Source organism: Pagrus major, chromosome 11 (assembly GCF_040436345.1).
Source record: "Pagrus major chromosome 11, Pma_NU_1.0".
NCBI classification, from domain to species: domain Eukaryota; kingdom Metazoa; phylum Chordata; class Actinopteri; order Spariformes; family Sparidae; genus Pagrus; species Pagrus major.
The window spans coordinates 16,067,047-16,084,685 of NC_133225.1; the positions used below are offsets into that span (position 1 = coordinate 16,067,047).

Below are 17,639 nucleotides of genomic sequence, written 5' to 3' on the forward strand. Positions count from 1 at the left end.
TGGTGCACTGATTCATTGACAGAAAATTAATCGGCAATTATTTTGATAATCAGTTAATCATTTTAGTCATTTTTCAAGCAAAAATGTCAAACATTTGCTGGTTCCAGCCTTTGTGCTTTTTTTGTTGTATAAAGAGTGATTATGATTTTTCTCAAAACAATGTGTTTTTCATGTCTTCTGCCACAGAGGCCCATGTACCAGCCATCAGGAGAATCGGACAAGGAAAACAAAAGACTAGAGGCACCACAGAGCCCCTCGAGCAGTGATAGGTCGTTGAATGATCAGCCACCTCCTCCGTTATCCAGGTACACACATGGACACATAAACTCCGAGAATAACAATCCTCCTACACTGAGATTTACTGACACAGATAAACAACTAACAACTCTCGGCACAGTACACATAATCTGGAATCTCCTTGATTTAATGTTTAAGCGATAAATTCTAGGGAATCACCTGACTGTACCAAACAGTGAACTGTTTGTTCCCAGATGGTTGGTTTTTATGAACACCCCTTGTAAGTGCCCCAGAAGCCTTGCTGCTCTGCATTTTAGTGAAGATTAAAAAAAATACTTTTACAGTCACTGATCCTCTTTTAGCTAATATAATTATAATAATCTTTCTCTGTGTGTACTGAGTGATTATAGTTATTCTAATTTATTCATTATGTTGTATACTATTAACAGTTCTGTTTCAGGCTGGTGAATACATTTATCCAAAATTTATAGCTGTAAAAAAACATGCTGTAATACATAAAGGTGTTTTTGCTGAGAAGTATAGACAGAAAATGTCAAAGAATTTTTTTTTACTGTACTCTAAATGCCCAGAATGGCTGTGAATATCTCATCACTACACATTCTGGGTATTCACAATGAAAGTTCTCTTTTTTGTTTTTTCCAATAGCATGTACGATGAAAACACTTACATATGGTTAGTTTGATCATTGCTTAAAAGCAAGCTGCTCTGTTTTTCTAGCTCCTTATAATTCTCTGTTGATTCTCCCTTTTGCAGGAATGATTTGGATGTTAGAGTTGCTCCTTTTCTTCAGCCTGACCGTCTGAGCCCAGCTGTTCGACCTATGACTGGTCCCAGCAGCAGTACGCTAGCCCCTTATGGCGACCACCTCCTCTCTCACCTTCTCAGGATGGAGACTGCAGTGGCAGCTGGTGATGTCCAGCACACCCAACGGCCAGCCACAGCACCATCCAGCAGGTCGCAGACCAAGATGTCTCGCATTGAGGCCCTTAAGGCCACAGCCGCATCCCTCTCCAACCGTATAGAGAGTGAGGCGAGAAAGCTTGCCGGGGAGGGGATCAACTACGGTACAACAACTTCAGTGGACATGGATACTATTTTGGCTCAGAGGCCGTCTCAAGCTAATCTTGATGATGGAGGCTGGGCAGAAATGGCTGCCACAGAAAATAATGATGTGGCGTTGAGGATCCAGAGGATTTTGACAAGCACAGGTCATAGTCCTTACAATGGCACAGCTCTTCCAGGAGAAAGCAATCTGCACACTTTCAGGGGACAGAAAGAAACTAAAGGTACACACACCAATTTCACCAATCCCCAAACTGATGTAACAAGTTCCATTCTCAACAGTTACATACGTGAAAGAGGGAAGCTAGTCAATGACTTGGAAAAGGTAGAGAGATTGGATCAAACCGCACAAATGAGAGGATATGGATTGATGGAGGACAAGAATCGGACAGATCTTCATGACTCAAGCGCGGGTTCCATCAGTGAGGGTCCTCTTCTGAGTGAAGGGAGTTTTTCTGAAGATGAGGTAAGCCCTCCTTACCGGGCCAGCAATCATGTACCCAGAGCAGCAGACCGCTTGGAGGCAGTGGACTACTGTGCTGGTCAAAGAAGAGATTACCAGCGGCTGTCAGAGTTCCAGAGGGAGGCAGCAAGGTGCCCGGCCCTCAGCTCACCCTTTGCGCAGCATGATGGCAGCAAAGCAGCCTGGGAGGAGCTGAACAAAGGAAGCCCTCACAGCGTTATCAACATCTTCACTAAGAACCTTCAAGGCCATGTTAGAGGTTAGTTCACATGAGTACTTTCCCACACAATAAGGAAAAAAGATCATGTTTTTTCATGTTATATGTGGGTCAGACAGCAATATGTGTCTTGTTTGACAAATTTATCAGTGTCAGTGGATTTATCATCAGTCACAGGTTCATTTTCCATTAAATGTTAGTTTTAGTGTTAGTAGCCAACACAGCAAAAAATATTTCTGTTACTTCTTATAAAAATTTAACTATAAGAGCTACACAGAATGTTTGTCATGTTAAACCTGTAGTTGTCTTACTGCCAACACATACAACATACTGACAGTCAGTCTAAGTAAGATAATAAATATTTCTCCTGTCTGTTTTATCTTCACCTTTTCCTTTAGTGAGTGAGAGGAACTCTCCCTCTGCCCATTCTATGCACTCTGGAAATGGCCCAGTAGACGCAGCTATCTATGAGGACGACTTTGTGTCATCACATAGCAGTGGAGCCAGTGGACAGTCAAAGGGAGGCTCCAATTCCCGCAGGTAAGAGAAATAAAGTGGACGTTAGTTTTCAAAGTGTCCACTGGATGGCACCCATGTCACACAAATAGGAAGCTCATGCACTCCTTTCAGACAGCTGTCCCCCTCTGTAATCTTTAGTTCTTTCAGACATATTAACCCTGCTGTTGATCCCATGTTTCATAGACATAATGTTTTCTTTTTTATTGTGTTGTATTGCTGATTCTGAATTTTATTTAAAAGTGATTTGATGTTACATCTTTCTCCTTTCTCTGTTAGCGTGAACAATCATTTTGAGGAGCTGATGCGAAGGTCTCCTTATGAGAAAAGTATAGGCGGCATCAGTTCACACCACTCGTCCTTTCACTCGTCTGTTCACTCGCCACATCTTTCCTCCGGTTCACCATCTGGCTCCTCACCCTTCTCCAGCAAGCACTCCACTAGAAAGAGAGGTGAGAATTAACATTTTTGCATAATTTCCATTTTTTATTATATTTCCACAACATTTTTCATTTAAAAGGATTCAAGGAAATGATCTGTATATTACAAATTAGTTACAAATCCATCTGCTACACAATAGAACTCCTCCGTTCCTCTGCAGGTACAGCATCAGACCAGAGCGATGCCACTCTGGTGGAAGAGAAGAGAAGCTCCTGCTCACCTCCCTCAGAGGCTTTATCCTCTGACTCCAGGAAAAGGGGCTCAGACAACAGCCAGGCCAAGAGTGTCCACTCTAATGACACTTTAGGGGAAACCTCTCACCAAAGGTAATGATCTAAAAAAAACTTTCCACCTGATAGGTTCCATTGAGTGTTTCTCAGTTAAGAACTTCTCTGAGATATCAAATCAAAGAGAACGTCCAGTGGTATCAGAGAGGTGGATGCATGGTGAATTGTGTTCCCAACAGTTTAAAGTTCCCGTACATCCAGTTGTCTGTGGTATTTCCTTCCTTCCTGGTTTTCAGTAATCTCAGTGCAGCACTGTTTTGTGGGGGGAGGTAGGGCTATTGGGTTACACGCAGATATTTTCTATGCTGTCCTGGATATGGTAGGTTATAGATGTCTCATTTACAGTCACAGCATGATTGTATGTCTTTATTTCCTGGTGCTTATTTGGTTCAAAAAATGAAACTTGTTTTCACTGAATACAGATTAAGCAATTGACAATAAAGTAGTATTGAATTAGCCTGTGAAGCCACACTGTTTCCCTCACTATGTATATCCATACTAAGCTGAAATGGAATTTTGATATCTATGTGCCGTCAGGGATGAATGGGATCTATTCAGTGCTGCGTCATCTCAACTGTTCCTACCACTCAAAAACCTCCAATTGGTATATACTCTAATTACCCAAGGGTTAATTTATCTGGGCATGTCTAATTACTAAACTATGCTGAGAGAGCCCTAGTTGAGGCTGCCAGTCCAAACAGTCTTGTGGCTTGCTGTTCTTTTGAAGGCCTGAGGGTTTAAGCAGCTGTGTAGTGCCCAGAAAAAGGAGGAGGCTGCAGTTCGACCCAGTACGGAAAACACTGGTTGTTTTGTTTTAGGGGCCTGCAGGGTGGTTGGTGGGGTCAGCCAGCTTCACCACAGCTTGGGCCTGCAGCCAAAGGAGAGGAGAGAGTTCTTTTTCTTTTTAATCTCAGAGCCCAGTAGTGACATTTGAGACCTCTACTGGTACTCTAAAGCCCAGGTAGCAGGTTCCTGCCACTCTGGAGCCTGTGTGTCCTACACAAGATAGGCAAAACATTCAGACAGAGTGTGTCCGTCTTAGCACTGTTAACAAGGCAGGTTATTTCACTTTAGTGGTGACTTCCGTACTGTGATTCAAACGATCTCTACAGACAGCACATGTAGGTCTTAGTTACTTTTGTAGGCTGTGGCCGGCTGCATTCAAATCTGTTTCTGTTCATATGACAGTTAACTGTTTAAGCATCGAGATCATGACAATGTTGTTGTACTCTAGATATTTTAATTAGGTCTGATTGTGGAGAAAAAGGGTGCCACTGTCTACTATCCGAAATGGGAAAGTAGAGTGTATCCTGATCTCTTTAGACATCACCCTTGGCCTCTGATCATCTGTGAGCAGCACAATATATCCATTCATAGTGCAGGCCTCTCTCAGCAGGCTGCCTCAGTCAGTTCCAGGGTTTGCAGGACCAGGGCCCCTTATTTCTTTTACATTTAATCAACCTGCTTCTCTGTTCAAAATAGTCAACCCACTCTGCAAAGCTTGTAATATCCCACTTTTTCTGTGTATGATTTAAAAATCTATTTTAGAATTGGTTTTACTAGAATGTGTTGTACTAAATGTCTCAATATATTGTTTTAAAACCTCTTGAATAGTAATACCTGTGCACCAAAGCCCGTCAGCATGAATGCCATAAACACATTACAGTGTTTCCCCGAGGATGAAGTTGTAGCAGCGGGGGTGTCACATGCTCAATTTTATTTTTGTACGTTTGCAAAGCACAACATCTGGGAGGTTTCTATGTGTCTGCTGGCAGCAGAAGGACTCTAAGTACAAAAAGTACATATGAGGTGTGATGAGCTAGTCCAAATGTAGTGGTGTAACTCAAACCTTCCAACATCCTGCCAGACAAGAAAAGCTACATTAGTACTGCAAACACTGGTAGTTTTGTTTACAGTGATATAATGGGGAGGCGAATCATATTCCATTTCATTGATAAAATAACTTAAATTCATGGTGATCTTTACCAATCCTGTTAAATAATCGTTAATATCTGGGAGAGAATCTGTAGACTGTCTTTGATTGACAACGGTTGCGTCACGGTGACCCTCGTGCACAGTAAGGCCTGGAGCCAGGATGAAGAAAACAGTCGGATCATGTGGAATACATACTGTCTTTATATCAACATGGATCAACCAAATGTTGTTTATTTTACAGATTAGTGTTTACTTGCATTTTCCTGACAAATGACTGCACTTGCTCTAACGTTATTGTGCGATGCTCGCGTGAGGCAACATTATTCTGTGAGAATGATCCTGACTCCGTGTTCCGCATTGCTTGCTTCAAGTGTTGACATTTACCCGATGTTGTTGAGTTGACATGATCAGGTACACGTTAAGTTCATCGTTTATTCACTGAATGCTTTACTCGTGTGTGTTAATTGGTCTGGATATGAAGCGTCAGTAGCAAGAAAGAAATTAAACTTTAGTCCTGAGTCCTCTTGAGTCCTCTCCTCTCCGTTCCTTTGTTTTACTCGCTATTACTCGCAGGTGTGTTAATTGAGCAAGATATAAAGCATCCATAGCTCAAAATGATATAACGTCAGAGATGAAACGCAGCCCTCTACACCGTCCTCTCTCCCCCTCCTCTACTGCTCCTCAGGAGTGGTGGTCAGATTTTAACAGGGGCGCACCGCCACTGCTATTTGTATGTAGGGCAAACACTGCATTCACTTCAGAGGAGATGGTTATCAACTATTTACCTGGAGTTTTTTTTCTTTCTTTTTCTAACTTTTTTCTTTGGACAGTAATAAGTCTTCAGCAGCAAGGCCCAAACAGACTTCTCCTTCAGGCTGGTCAAACCCTGGTTCTCCTCCAGCAGCAGACTCTCCTAGTGAGCCTGTGCGAAGTGGCTCCCTTAGGGTGAATAACCCAAACACAGGCACCACAGCGCACAGTGGTAGAGCAGAGACCAAGACCACAGGTAAATGCAACTCATATTAATATATCAAACACCAGATGTTATGTGAAGCAGGACTTAATTGGAAAAGTTTGGATAGTATACACATTCAGCTGTTTGGTTTTGGACTCCTTAGACTTAATTGTGAATCACATTAATCTCAGTGCCACACTCCTTTATTAATCTCTCTCTCACCCTCTCCACCCTTCCTTTCTCCCAGGTGAACTACAATATTCACCTGCTGCCTTGCAGCAGCGTATGGCAGCAGAGCTCCAGTACCTGGAGTCCATTGAGGAGTCAGTTCGGCAGCTGGGGGACGTGGAGAGGCTGATGGGTGTATCCATGGCTCAGCAGGAGAGCGTGTCATTGGCACAGATGCTTAAGGTGACGAAGAAGTTTGTAGTCTTTATCTACGTATCTTTGTTACTCTGAGTAACAAGCAGGCTCGGCTATGTATTTATCTGTGTTTAAAATGTAGATAGCTTCATGTTTGATTGTTATGACAGCACAAAAACTCATAAATATGGTATAAGTTACAACATCTGCACTTGTTCCATACACATGTGAATTCTACATGGTTAAGTATTCCCCAATAATTGCATTTATCTGGAATTTAAATTAATTATTGATGCTGCATAACATCTACATGATAAATACTTTAAGAGCTTTTTTGACTTCCATAAATTGCAGTGACTTACTACCTCACTAACGTCTGTATTGATACACTGTATTGACCTGATCTCTGAACTTTGACCCTGCAGGCCAAGCAGCAGCGCCATGAGCGTGACCTCTATGAACTGAAGATCAAGGCTGAAAGAGAAGCCCTGGAGACACAGCTACAGCTGGAGGAAAACAGGCAGAGAGTGGCCAGGGTACAACTACACACATAAACAGTTCATCGATTAGTTTACTCTCACTAACAATATACAGTAAATGTGTATTTGGAGATGATAGATTTAGTGTTTACTTCCCTGCCTTTCAAATTGTAAGTATTGGTGCTTTTATTTTTCTGTCTTTCTGATGTCAATGCTCGATTCTGTCCAGGCTCATATAGAACTGCAGGAGAGCTTGGCAGGAACTCAAAAAGAGACTTTGGAGGGCCTCCAGGAGGCAACTATGAAGATGATGAGTCAACAGACTGAGGCAGCACGGTACACAGCCGACGCTGCCCGACACATCAAGGAGGTTAGTAATCACTGCTTTCCTCTGTGCCTGGAAAACAGCCTGTGTCTTCATTTCGTAACAAAAGCTGATTGACTGTTGAGTTTCAGTAAAGACGTTACAATAAATACAGAGGAGGAAAGCTTAATATCCAGTCTCAGACTCACTAAATCAGACATTTGAAATGTATGTTGTGTTCTTGTCTGTCAGATGACAGAATCGGCACGATCGCAGATAGCAGGGGCTTTAGTCGTCCCCACTGTTGCAACTGCGTCCTCCATGTTGGACAAGCGAGAAGAAGAGCAGAGTTCCTATTCAAAGCAGCGACGGGACAAAATTGACTCTGACAGGTAAACTTAATACACCTGCATACTTTCATCATTAATTGATGTTAACATCTCTATAACCCATTTGTGTTGTTATTTCAATTTATTTATTTTTTCATTCAGAAGTTTGTAAATCACATTACTAGTTGTAGATGATAAAAGAGGCCTTCTGTTATCATTCTGAGCATTATAAGCATTTACCACTTCCGGATACATGTAGTATCAGTACTAAATGTTTGTTAAATCTCCTGCATGTTCTCTTACAGCTTCCAGAGTGATGTGTCAAGCAAAGGGAATAGACCAGATGAACCCCTGTCATCACTGAATAGCCTCAGTCACTCTGACTCTCTATCCTTCAGAAGACCCAAACTCAGGTACCATTTAGCAGTAGTACTGTACAGTACATTAGATTTGGAGAAGGGAAATCTAATAGACATTATACATGTCCTTTTCCCCTCTCCCCAGTGGAGCAGACTCAAGTAGCCACAACAGCCCATCGCAGGTATCCTTGGACCACAGAGATCGGATGAAAAAAGATGCTGTAGACGGGAAATGGAGGAAGGGGGGAACCGAAGTGGGGCTGGAGAGGGAAGCAGGCACTAGCTCCATAGAGGAGGAACATCTTACAGCAGCAAATGACTCCCTCTGCAGTGACAACATCACCTCTATAGTGGATGATAAAGGTATCCAATGGCATGCACAGCTCTTTGTTTAATGCTTAACGTGCTGTTATGCATGCAAATGTCACCACCACACTATTGCCTTAATTTTGTCTGTACTAGGTTCAAAACTGTGTGTATGTACAGTGCCACATATATGGCACCTGAAAATTGCCAAGAAAGTAGACACAGTTAGACTTAAAGTGTACATTGAGCGTATTTCTTTTTCGTCCCTTTAGCAGACAGTACATCAGTGGCAACAGAGTACTCTCTCAAGTTTGATGAGTCCATGACAGAGGATGAGATAGAAGAGCGCTCCTTCCGCTCTCTGCTGCCGTCTGAAGCACACCGCCGTGGAACGAAGGAGAAGAAGTCCCATCACCATGAGGAATCAGAGGATGATGGAGCCAATCACACCATGACATCGGTTTCAGCAGCACACAGTATCTTAAAGGTGAGAGGGCTGTGTAGTCATGCAAAAATTTGCCAACGCATATCCTTATGAGTCTGTGGCTGACGATGGAAGGCGGGTGTAACCACTGACAGTTCTAAAAAGTGATTATTTGATTGCGCGGGAGGTCTGTGCTCTCTCTGAGTTGTTTTTACTCCTCTTATACATATTTACTTCTCAATACCTCACTTTACTTCTCCTGTTTTTTTTGCCCCCTGTAAATCTCCTGTCCTTTTAACTCATCTCTTAATGTTTATTGTTACTGTCATCCCAATCTAACCTCAACCTTTTCACCTTTGTCCTCCTGTAGTCTCAGGATGCAAACATGGCCTTTTCTGGTGGGCAGGACAGCTTTTCACAGTTCACCATGGACATGGTGCGCCAGTACATGAAGGACGAGGAGGTGAGACTTCAGCACCAGAGCTCTCTGCTTCGTCTTCGCCAGAAAGCTCTCAAAGAGAAGACCAAAACTGAGCTGGCCTGGCTTGAGCACCAGAAAAAGAGGCTGAGGGACAAGGGAGAGGATGACAAAATGCCACCCATCAGGAAGAAGCAGAGGGGCCTTCTGATGAAACTACAGCAGGAGCAGGTACATGTGACATAGTGACATTAAGTGACAGTTGAGCTTTGCAGTACACTGTGATCTTAACCATAAAATTCTCCCCCACTATACTCGTTTCCAGGCTGAGATCAAGCGACTTCAGGAGGCCAACAAAGCAGCCAGGAAGGAGAGGCAGCTGTTGCTGAAGCAGCAGGAGGAGATTGAGCGCATGAGAAACTCTACACTCAGACTGAAGGAGCGTCTCAAGTGTGCTGGGGGTGAAGAACCACCTGTAAGTAGTGCAACGGTCACTTATCAACTTCACAGGAGAAACAGATTTAAGGGCTTTCATTTCAGTATACAGTATATTCTACAGAAGTAGAATCGTAATGGAATCAAGAAAGAAGACATAACAGTAAAACATGCTGCCCTCATTTTATTATTATTATTTATTTTATTTTTTTGCTTTTGCTAATACTTGCCCTCTTTGTGTGTCCATTTATCCATCCATCCAGGAGACTCCTGTGTCAGAAACCCCTGTGTCTGAGGCAGCCTCCCCCAACATGAGACATGCTGAGGATGTCCGCAGCCCTTCTCCCTCACTGTCAATCTCTGGAAGTGAGACAAGCAGCATCATGCAGAAGCTCAAGAAGATGCGCTCCCACATGGATGAGAAGTAAAGACTTTGATTTCATTTTTTATATATTAATTAGGTTCTCTCTGCATGCTGACTGTTTGATGAGTGAATTATAAGAGATCATGCTCCCCCATCAGTGTTTTAAACAGTGCTTACAGTAGGTGTGTCCAGGTGCCTTTTCTTTTAAGGTTTGCTTTTTGTGCTTTTAAAGATATATTCTCAATACAGAAGAAATGATGATTTGTTTTTCTTTTACTTTTTGTCAGCTGTTTGTTTTGTGTGTGAGTCCTGTAACACTGCACAGTTTACACTTAGTGGGGATTTTATTAAAATTGGTAAAGCAGTTTAGATATGGTTTCTGCAGCCAAGAATCTCTTCACTAGGTAGCACGCTGTGCTGGGTTTTGTTGTTGTTGTTTTTCTGTCATTCCAACTTGACAAGCCATATAAGTCAGAAGTTATTTTTCTGTACATAAGGCCTTTACCGTATCTAGAAACTAAGCTAATGAAAACTAAGCAGTGCTTGCCATCTTTCTTTTGCTGTGAATGTGTGAATGTGTGGATGTGAAGATAAGCATGCTCCATGTTGTTCTGAATCTAAACTAGGCAAAAACCCACACCCTCTGCTACAACAGCCCCCCTAACGTTAGATTTGTAGAACCTATGATAGTACTTTGTAGGAGGATCTGTACTAATAATATTTTTAAATGACCGCAACACTGATTTTAAAACTTTCAATTTCAGAGGTATAAAACAAACGTAGGTTGTAGATTCCATCAATTATATTACAACCACTTGGTCTTGTTTCGACAAGTAACTACATGTGCTTGGAGTTCCTGTAGGTCCTCCAAGGTTTTAGACTTGGCGTGCAGCTTTGGTCAGGTGATCGTAGAGCCTCTCATGACCGGGTGGCTCCAACAAGTGGGTTAATTGTTCTGGGGTTTAGGATTTATGAATTATAAATATAAATCACAGGCCAGTCTTCCCTGGTAGGACTTCAAGCTCCTAATTTGTTTCACTTTATACTAGCAACACCTCTTTTTTTTTCATCTTTGTGTTCCCATTAGTTTTAATACATTATGGAGTCAGAATCACTATAGTTAGGTTTCGATCGATGCAAAATAAAATGCTTTAGAGGATCTAACAAAAGCAGACACATTTGTGTCTGATCATACATTTATTGGCTTGCCTGCTTGCTATGATCCATTTTAGTAAACTATCAATTGTCTCTTCCTTTCCCTCTATCACTCTCTGTTACTGTTGTCCTCCTGTTGAGCATAGCCAAAGCAAATTTATACAATATGTTCAGCTTTACATAACACACTAACAAAGTGGTTTTTCACTTCATTTAAGACTGTTACCTCGCAGTGTAGGTTGTTAAGAATCAGAATTCCTGACGAGTCTATCATTCAACCCCCAATCATCCAACTCCCAAAACATTTTTTAAAAGGAAATGTCAGAAACCTAACAGACCAACACTTTGGGTGCAATGAAACCACATTTGCTCATATCACTCTTCTCTCTCCCTTTCTCTCTACTTGTCTTTTCCCTCTATGTGTTTTTAACCCCCCCCCCCCCCCCCAACATTGTGTGTGTGTTGTTTGTTTCCATACCCATGTTTGTGTGACTCTTGACGTTGTCTGTCACGTGTTTGTGTGTTGTAGACACTGTTCTCCTGTCCACTACTTCTTCTCTGTGTTCACGGCCCACCACTGGGCCTCCCTCAGTGTCTGTCTTCCCTACCTCCACCCTAAATTCCAGCTCTTTATCTACAACCAGTTGGTCAGGTACTGTACCTCTTTCCCAGCACCTCCACCTAAACCTGCCCTGCCTCAACCCCACCCCCACCCCATGGAACATGCTTGTGTTCATCCACTGGCACTGGGACCTTGTAGGGGTGGGACTGTGAATGATGAGTGGTTGGATGTTGGGGTTTTTTTTTCCAGGATGGGAATTGTGGGAGGAGGAGGTTTGAGTGAAAGCTTAGAGGGTGCCCAAGGAAAGCTGCCTCGCTGAAATAATCTAACCTTTTGAGAATTTCACTTTTAATATATATAAATTTTCATGCCAGTTTTCAATATTTGTGTTTTCTGTCAGTCAGGCACTGACGTTATTACCACTAGTGTGTCCATTAAAAATAACACTGGTTGTATAGCAATTTCAACATAAAATGTGATAAATTCTGCTACGTGAAGGTTAAAGGTTATGTTTATTTTAAGGAGGCTTCCTTGTTGAATGGGAAATCTCTGACTTTGTGCTGAGATTTATGTGGTGTTTAATTTGTGACTCTCCCCTTCTTTCTTCCTTGCCTCTTGGAATGAATGATACAGTGCATCTCTTTCCATTGTTGTTTATATTGTGGCTGCTGGCTGGTCAGCTCCAGCCCAGTCATTGATACAAAATGTTTTGAGATTAAACCACGCTATGACAAAAGGACTTTTGCAGAGAACAGATCAGAGACAGAGTGGTCTATCTCTTTAATGAGCCCTGTAAATCTTTACTAGCTCTCTTTATTCGGTAACTGTTGCATAGGATGGGATAATAAGTACAGATGGCCATTGGCTATAATAGAGTTTGGGACGGCACTAAAAGAACCCCCCAGTCTGGTTCTTCAGTATAAGGCCTGTCATCAGTATACATTAGGCCAAGGGAAAGGCCTCTAAATTAGATCAAGGCTAAATAATACTGCACTGTAATGGCACCCATAGCTGTGGGAGACCACATTACACAACAGTTATACCTGACATCTGCAGATATATGTATGTATAAGAAACCCAGTGGAAGCTGGACTTTCAAATTACACATTCTGCTGGTTTTGCAAGACAACAGAACCCTTGTGTTGAACTCTTGTTATCCTCATTGGTCAGGCGAGTTCAGGTATTTGAGGTGTGTGTGACTGCACCCAAGCAGCATTCAGTCCCTGGGTTTCAGTCTGATGCATGAATCTGTCATCCTCACTGTTATTTCCCTGCTCCTCTTTTATCCTGACTAACATGTCATCACTTTATGCTCGTTTATTTGTTGGGTGCTTGTACACTTCCTTATTTGGATGATTATTGCAGGGAAAGCAATAAGTAAAGCATGTACTGGGTGTGTATGTATGTATATTTGCTTTTCTGAGTGTTGGACAGAGGTTTGAGGTGAATTTGCAGTGATGGCTGATGTCCAGATGATTTGGGTGTGCTTGCCTTTGTGATGCCATGATTAATAGTTCTTATGCTAAATGTCTTTGTCCTACTTCTCTTCTCTTCCTCATACTTAACTGTATCCTTCACCACCCATCTATCTCTTCTTTCTCCTTGACATCATCCACAATCTCCCTTTTCACTCCTTTCCTCCACTCCTTCCTTATCTCTCCATTCTCTTCTCCCTTCATACTTACCACCACCCTTCTTCAGGTTCTTGACAAAGCGAGAGCAGCAGCTGATGCAGAGGCGTCACCATGCTGAGGAGCTGCTGCAGTGGAAACAGCGACTGGACCAGGAGGAGGCAGAGGTCCGTAGGATGGAAAAGGAGGCCCTGGCTGTGTGGGACAGACAAACCCCTCGAGACAAGGACATGGCAGAGAGTGAGAAGAAGGAGATCTCCAACATCAGCCTCAGCCCCAGTCACCATCAAAGCTCAGAGCCCAGAACTGACAGTGAGAAAGGTGAAGCAACAGGATCGTAGCTAGGTTTATGCCAGATTTAAACCTAAAGGCAATATGGACGCATAGTTAAATATAGGACATTTGTTAAGATCAAAATCAATCAGGACAAATAGAAATGACTTAATGTTAATCTGTTTTACATATTTGCAGACTATGTGAGTGACTGTTCCTCAGCGACACCTGAGTCCAGTATACACACAGAGGCACTGGGGTCCCAGCAGCCAGGAAGCCCATCTTCAGTACAACCTGAAACACCTTTGGCCTCCGTCCAGAGCAGCCCTGCAAATTACACCCAGGACTTCACTTCAGCTTCCCAGTCACCTAGCAGACAAGTATGCATGAATTTGGCTTTCTTTCCTTGTTGTATTTTAGTGTTTAGTCCCAGCTCATTCTGTTTCTGTTGGGGCTGTTTGTAGTCTTTCATTGTGTGAGAGACATGCAACAGGGTAAACATACATTTGTGAGTTTACTGTACATGTAAAATATTAATCCATGCATACCCTTATCAGTCCATCTGACTCCAAAGTAATTTTCCTTTATCTTCCCCTCCTCCTCCTGTTTAGTCTCTCCGGTCTCCACTTAAAGGCAGCCACAGCCCTGCTGCCTCTCCTTCAGATAGTAGCAGCAAAACCAAGATGCAGCTTCGCTCCTCCTCCCGGACTGCCAACCAGGCCCGGATTCAGCCAACTGAGTCTCCAATGGCCACACAGACTGGTGAGTTACCCAATGACTCAACACACACACACACCGCCGAACATTTTTGAGGTGTATAATAGTTCGTGAGAGTTCACAGAGAAGATAGAAGGAGGGAACAGAGAGAGTGGACATAATGCAGCTATATGCTGGCACTGTAGTCAGGCATAATGTGATGCTGCCAAGAATACATTATGCAAGCACTTCCCTGATACCTAACCTGCTTAGCTGTGTGATAGGAGGAGAGAACCCTTTGCATTGCACTTAGTTATCGCACAAGAAAAGACAGTTTGCTGGACTAGTATTGTAGCTGAATGTGTTTAATTCATTCTCATGCCACTGTTTAGACCTTTAATCTTTGTAATACTGTTTGTTCATCGCGTACAAGCGAAACAACATGCACAAAAATGAACTTAACACATTCTTGGTAAATAAAATGTACACTAATCTCCAAAGAATTGGGTATGAGTTCGAATGGGCACAAAGGTGGATTACCTCTTGGCTAATCAGAGATCTGGCACTGGTTTCACATTCTAACTGTGATTTATCATCTAAATTTGCCTTCAGAACCCATTTCAGACCAGAGTGACATAGAGAGCCGTATCAAGGCCCTGAAGGAAGAGCTCAGAAAGCGAAAGTTTATGGCCTACCAGCTGAAGAAAGAGCAGAAGAAGAGGGACAAGGAGCGCCTGAAGGCACAGGAGGCCAGCCTACTGAAGCAGCTGGAGGTAAATGTGTGCTTGTACATTCATCTGCATACTATATAAGCAGATTTGTTCATATCTTAACTGTTATTCTCCTGTTTTCCTTTCAGAGTTATGACAACTTCATCGAGAAAACGAAGGCAGAACTGAACAAGAAGCCAGACTTGACACCTGACACAAAGTCCCAGATCAAAGACTCAACCTCAATCGCAGAGCAGTCCAATATTAAAACACCTGCTCACAGGTACCACAAACAGCTGTAAACATGTCACTCTGGTGACAACATATCTTGGACCGTGATATGAGTTAGAAAAGACTGGTGTTCAATTAAAAGCAAATCCCTCTTTTTCAGGTCTGAAACCAGCAAAATCTCTCAAAGGACAATTGATGCTTCATTCGATCACAGTGAGTGATGTTCTTATTTTAACTAATTTATACATTATGTACGGTATTTAGTTTGATGCTCTTATAATAATGACCCTTTCCTATCATGACAGAAGCCCTTCCTCAGCTTGATCATAGTAGATCCACCTCAATGCCTGAAGAATTGTCTGATGAAGACCCACCAACAGTCACTCCAACTCCAGTGTATGGCAGCCCAGAGTGTCTGACCTCAGGACTGAGGAGCCGCTTTTCCACAGAGGATCTTTTGAAACCTTCTTCAAAGGAAGCCCAGACACAAATGATTGAGTCAGGGGATGAGAACATTGAGTCCCATCAAAGATCTGATGTTCAGGAAGAGCTGGAGGTGGAAGTAAGCTCCAGGTTTGAGGATCAACATTCTGAATGTCTTCTCAAACTAGAAAAGGAAAACAGGCTTGACTCTCAGGAAAAGCTGTCTACATCTAAACATGTTTCCTCATCCACGAGTGAAAATAATCGATATTCTCCATCTGCTGGCCTTGAACAAGATAAACAAATTGAGACAAGAGAAACATCTGAAGCTGAGGAAGCTGTAAAATCTAATATCTCCTCTAGTAAGTCGCATTCAGCTGCAATGGACCTCAATATCTCACCACATCCAAGCTACAGCTCCTCATCCAGTGACCATTCCTGCTCCCCTGATGCCTTCTCTTCAAAGAAGGAGGCACCCATAAAGGATGTTGAGGCATCTTCTCCCGTAGCAGATGGGTACCATGATGACTTTGACTCTTCAGTGAATTCTTCACCCAGGGAGGAGCATCATAGTTCCAGGCCTGCCTCTTCTGAGATCAAGGGCTCGAGAAAGGACTCCCCAAGCGGAGCCACACCGTATGACAGCCAGGATGAGGAGGTGGAGGAGGAAATAGCTGAAGAACTGAGTCACCATTCAGGCACTAGTGGGACTAGCTATCAGTCTGGACGACTGTTAGATCTTCAAAACCAAACAGAGGACTCCAAACATGAAAGCAACATTGTTAATTCCACCCACTCACCTCCCATCTCTCCATTGCAGACCCCTCTCTCTCCTGTCAAAGATGAAATGTCAGGTTTTAATATTGGTGATCGGGTTCTCGTCGGTGGTGTTCAGCCCGGCACTCTGAGATTCAAAGGTCCGACCAGCTTTGCTAATGGTTTCTGGGCTGGCGTGGAGTTAGATAAGTCTGAGGGGAGCAACAACGGCACTTATGACGGGGTGGTATACTTCGAGTGTGATGAGAGCCATGGTATCTTCGCTCCTCCAGACAAGATCACACACCTACCAGACAAGTATGAGATGTACACAGATACCACAGAGGACGAGGACTCATTCTTTGATGATCTGTCGGATAAAGCTGGGAATAAGCGTATAATGGACAATGACAAATCCAAAAATGAAGGAAATCTGAAGAGTAAAAATGAACAAACATCTCATAAGGTTTATGGATCTGGAGATAAAAAGATCACAGATGAGTCTGCTAACGAGGACGGATCCCACCTCAATTCACAGCATCCCATTTCTAATGGCAACACTAGGGACATCATTTTGGAATTTGAGGATGCACCAACCACCCTCCTCATCTCTGACATGGACAGGATTGGCGTGGGGAAGCAGAGTCAGAAAGAGATTACTACCCTTGATGAGAGAGAAGACGTAGACTCCAAACACAAGTTCACTCCTGCAGATCTTTCCACAGATATCAGGAATGATAAAGGAGAACAGAAGGATAGAGACTCATTGGACACATTTGCAGACAAGTTCCTCAACAACTTTATGAAAGACACTGTGAAGCAGTTTGCTGAGATTAAAAAGGTTAAAGAACAGAAGATTGAAGCTGCCAATCAGATGAATGGAGACCTATTTGGTGAAAATGTTGAAGAGGAAGTCTGGTTCTCTTCAGTGGAACAAAAAGATGGTCTACCCTTCTTCCTACCTACAGAAAAAGAGGAGCTGTCTTCACCGGAGCTGTGTAACCGACCGGTGAGTGAATAGTTCTGATTCTTTAGTAAGCTGTTAGTAAAACTGAAAGATAAAAATGTATGTTATTTTTATCTTTTGTCTGCATTCATTTTGTAATGTCAGAGATGTGAATTAAAATGTCATTATCAATGAGCAAACAGCTTTAAAACGTGATAGTGCTGTATGTGATTGAACTGTGGAATTTCCATTGTGGGGAAACACCAGCAATGACAATATGTTACTGACCCACAGTGCTTGTTGATTTGACCGGCAGAACCCTTGTTTTTGGTATGTGTCCA

General features: G+C 42.7%; 1 protein-coding gene across 1 annotated transcript in view; it reads left to right on the forward strand.

Annotated features, from left to right (window-relative positions):
- cep350 (centrosomal protein 350) overlaps positions 1-17,639 on the forward strand; it is a 33,504-nt gene that overhangs the window by 10,451 nt on the left and 5,414 nt on the right. Inside the window, exons 11-33 of the mRNA XM_073476004.1 lie at positions 187-305; positions 1,012-2,042; positions 2,399-2,540; positions 2,796-2,968; positions 3,118-3,283; positions 6,010-6,185; positions 6,382-6,545; positions 6,923-7,033; positions 7,206-7,346; positions 7,533-7,672; positions 7,915-8,022; positions 8,114-8,331; positions 8,547-8,761; positions 9,069-9,347; positions 9,442-9,591; positions 9,815-9,975; positions 13,334-13,584; positions 13,735-13,916; positions 14,148-14,298; positions 14,845-15,005; positions 15,092-15,225; positions 15,334-15,386; positions 15,479-17,361. Coding sequence (XP_073332105.1) covers positions 187-305; positions 1,012-2,042; positions 2,399-2,540; positions 2,796-2,968; positions 3,118-3,283; positions 6,010-6,185; positions 6,382-6,545; positions 6,923-7,033; positions 7,206-7,346; positions 7,533-7,672; positions 7,915-8,022; positions 8,114-8,331; positions 8,547-8,761; positions 9,069-9,347; positions 9,442-9,591; positions 9,815-9,975; positions 13,334-13,584; positions 13,735-13,916; positions 14,148-14,298; positions 14,845-15,005; positions 15,092-15,225; positions 15,334-15,386; positions 15,479-17,361 — 6,309 coding nt within the window. The remainder of the gene's footprint in view (positions 1-186; positions 306-1,011; positions 2,043-2,398; positions 2,541-2,795; positions 2,969-3,117; positions 3,284-6,009; positions 6,186-6,381; positions 6,546-6,922; positions 7,034-7,205; positions 7,347-7,532; positions 7,673-7,914; positions 8,023-8,113; positions 8,332-8,546; positions 8,762-9,068; positions 9,348-9,441; positions 9,592-9,814; positions 9,976-13,333; positions 13,585-13,734; positions 13,917-14,147; positions 14,299-14,844; positions 15,006-15,091; positions 15,226-15,333; positions 15,387-15,478; positions 17,362-17,639) is intronic.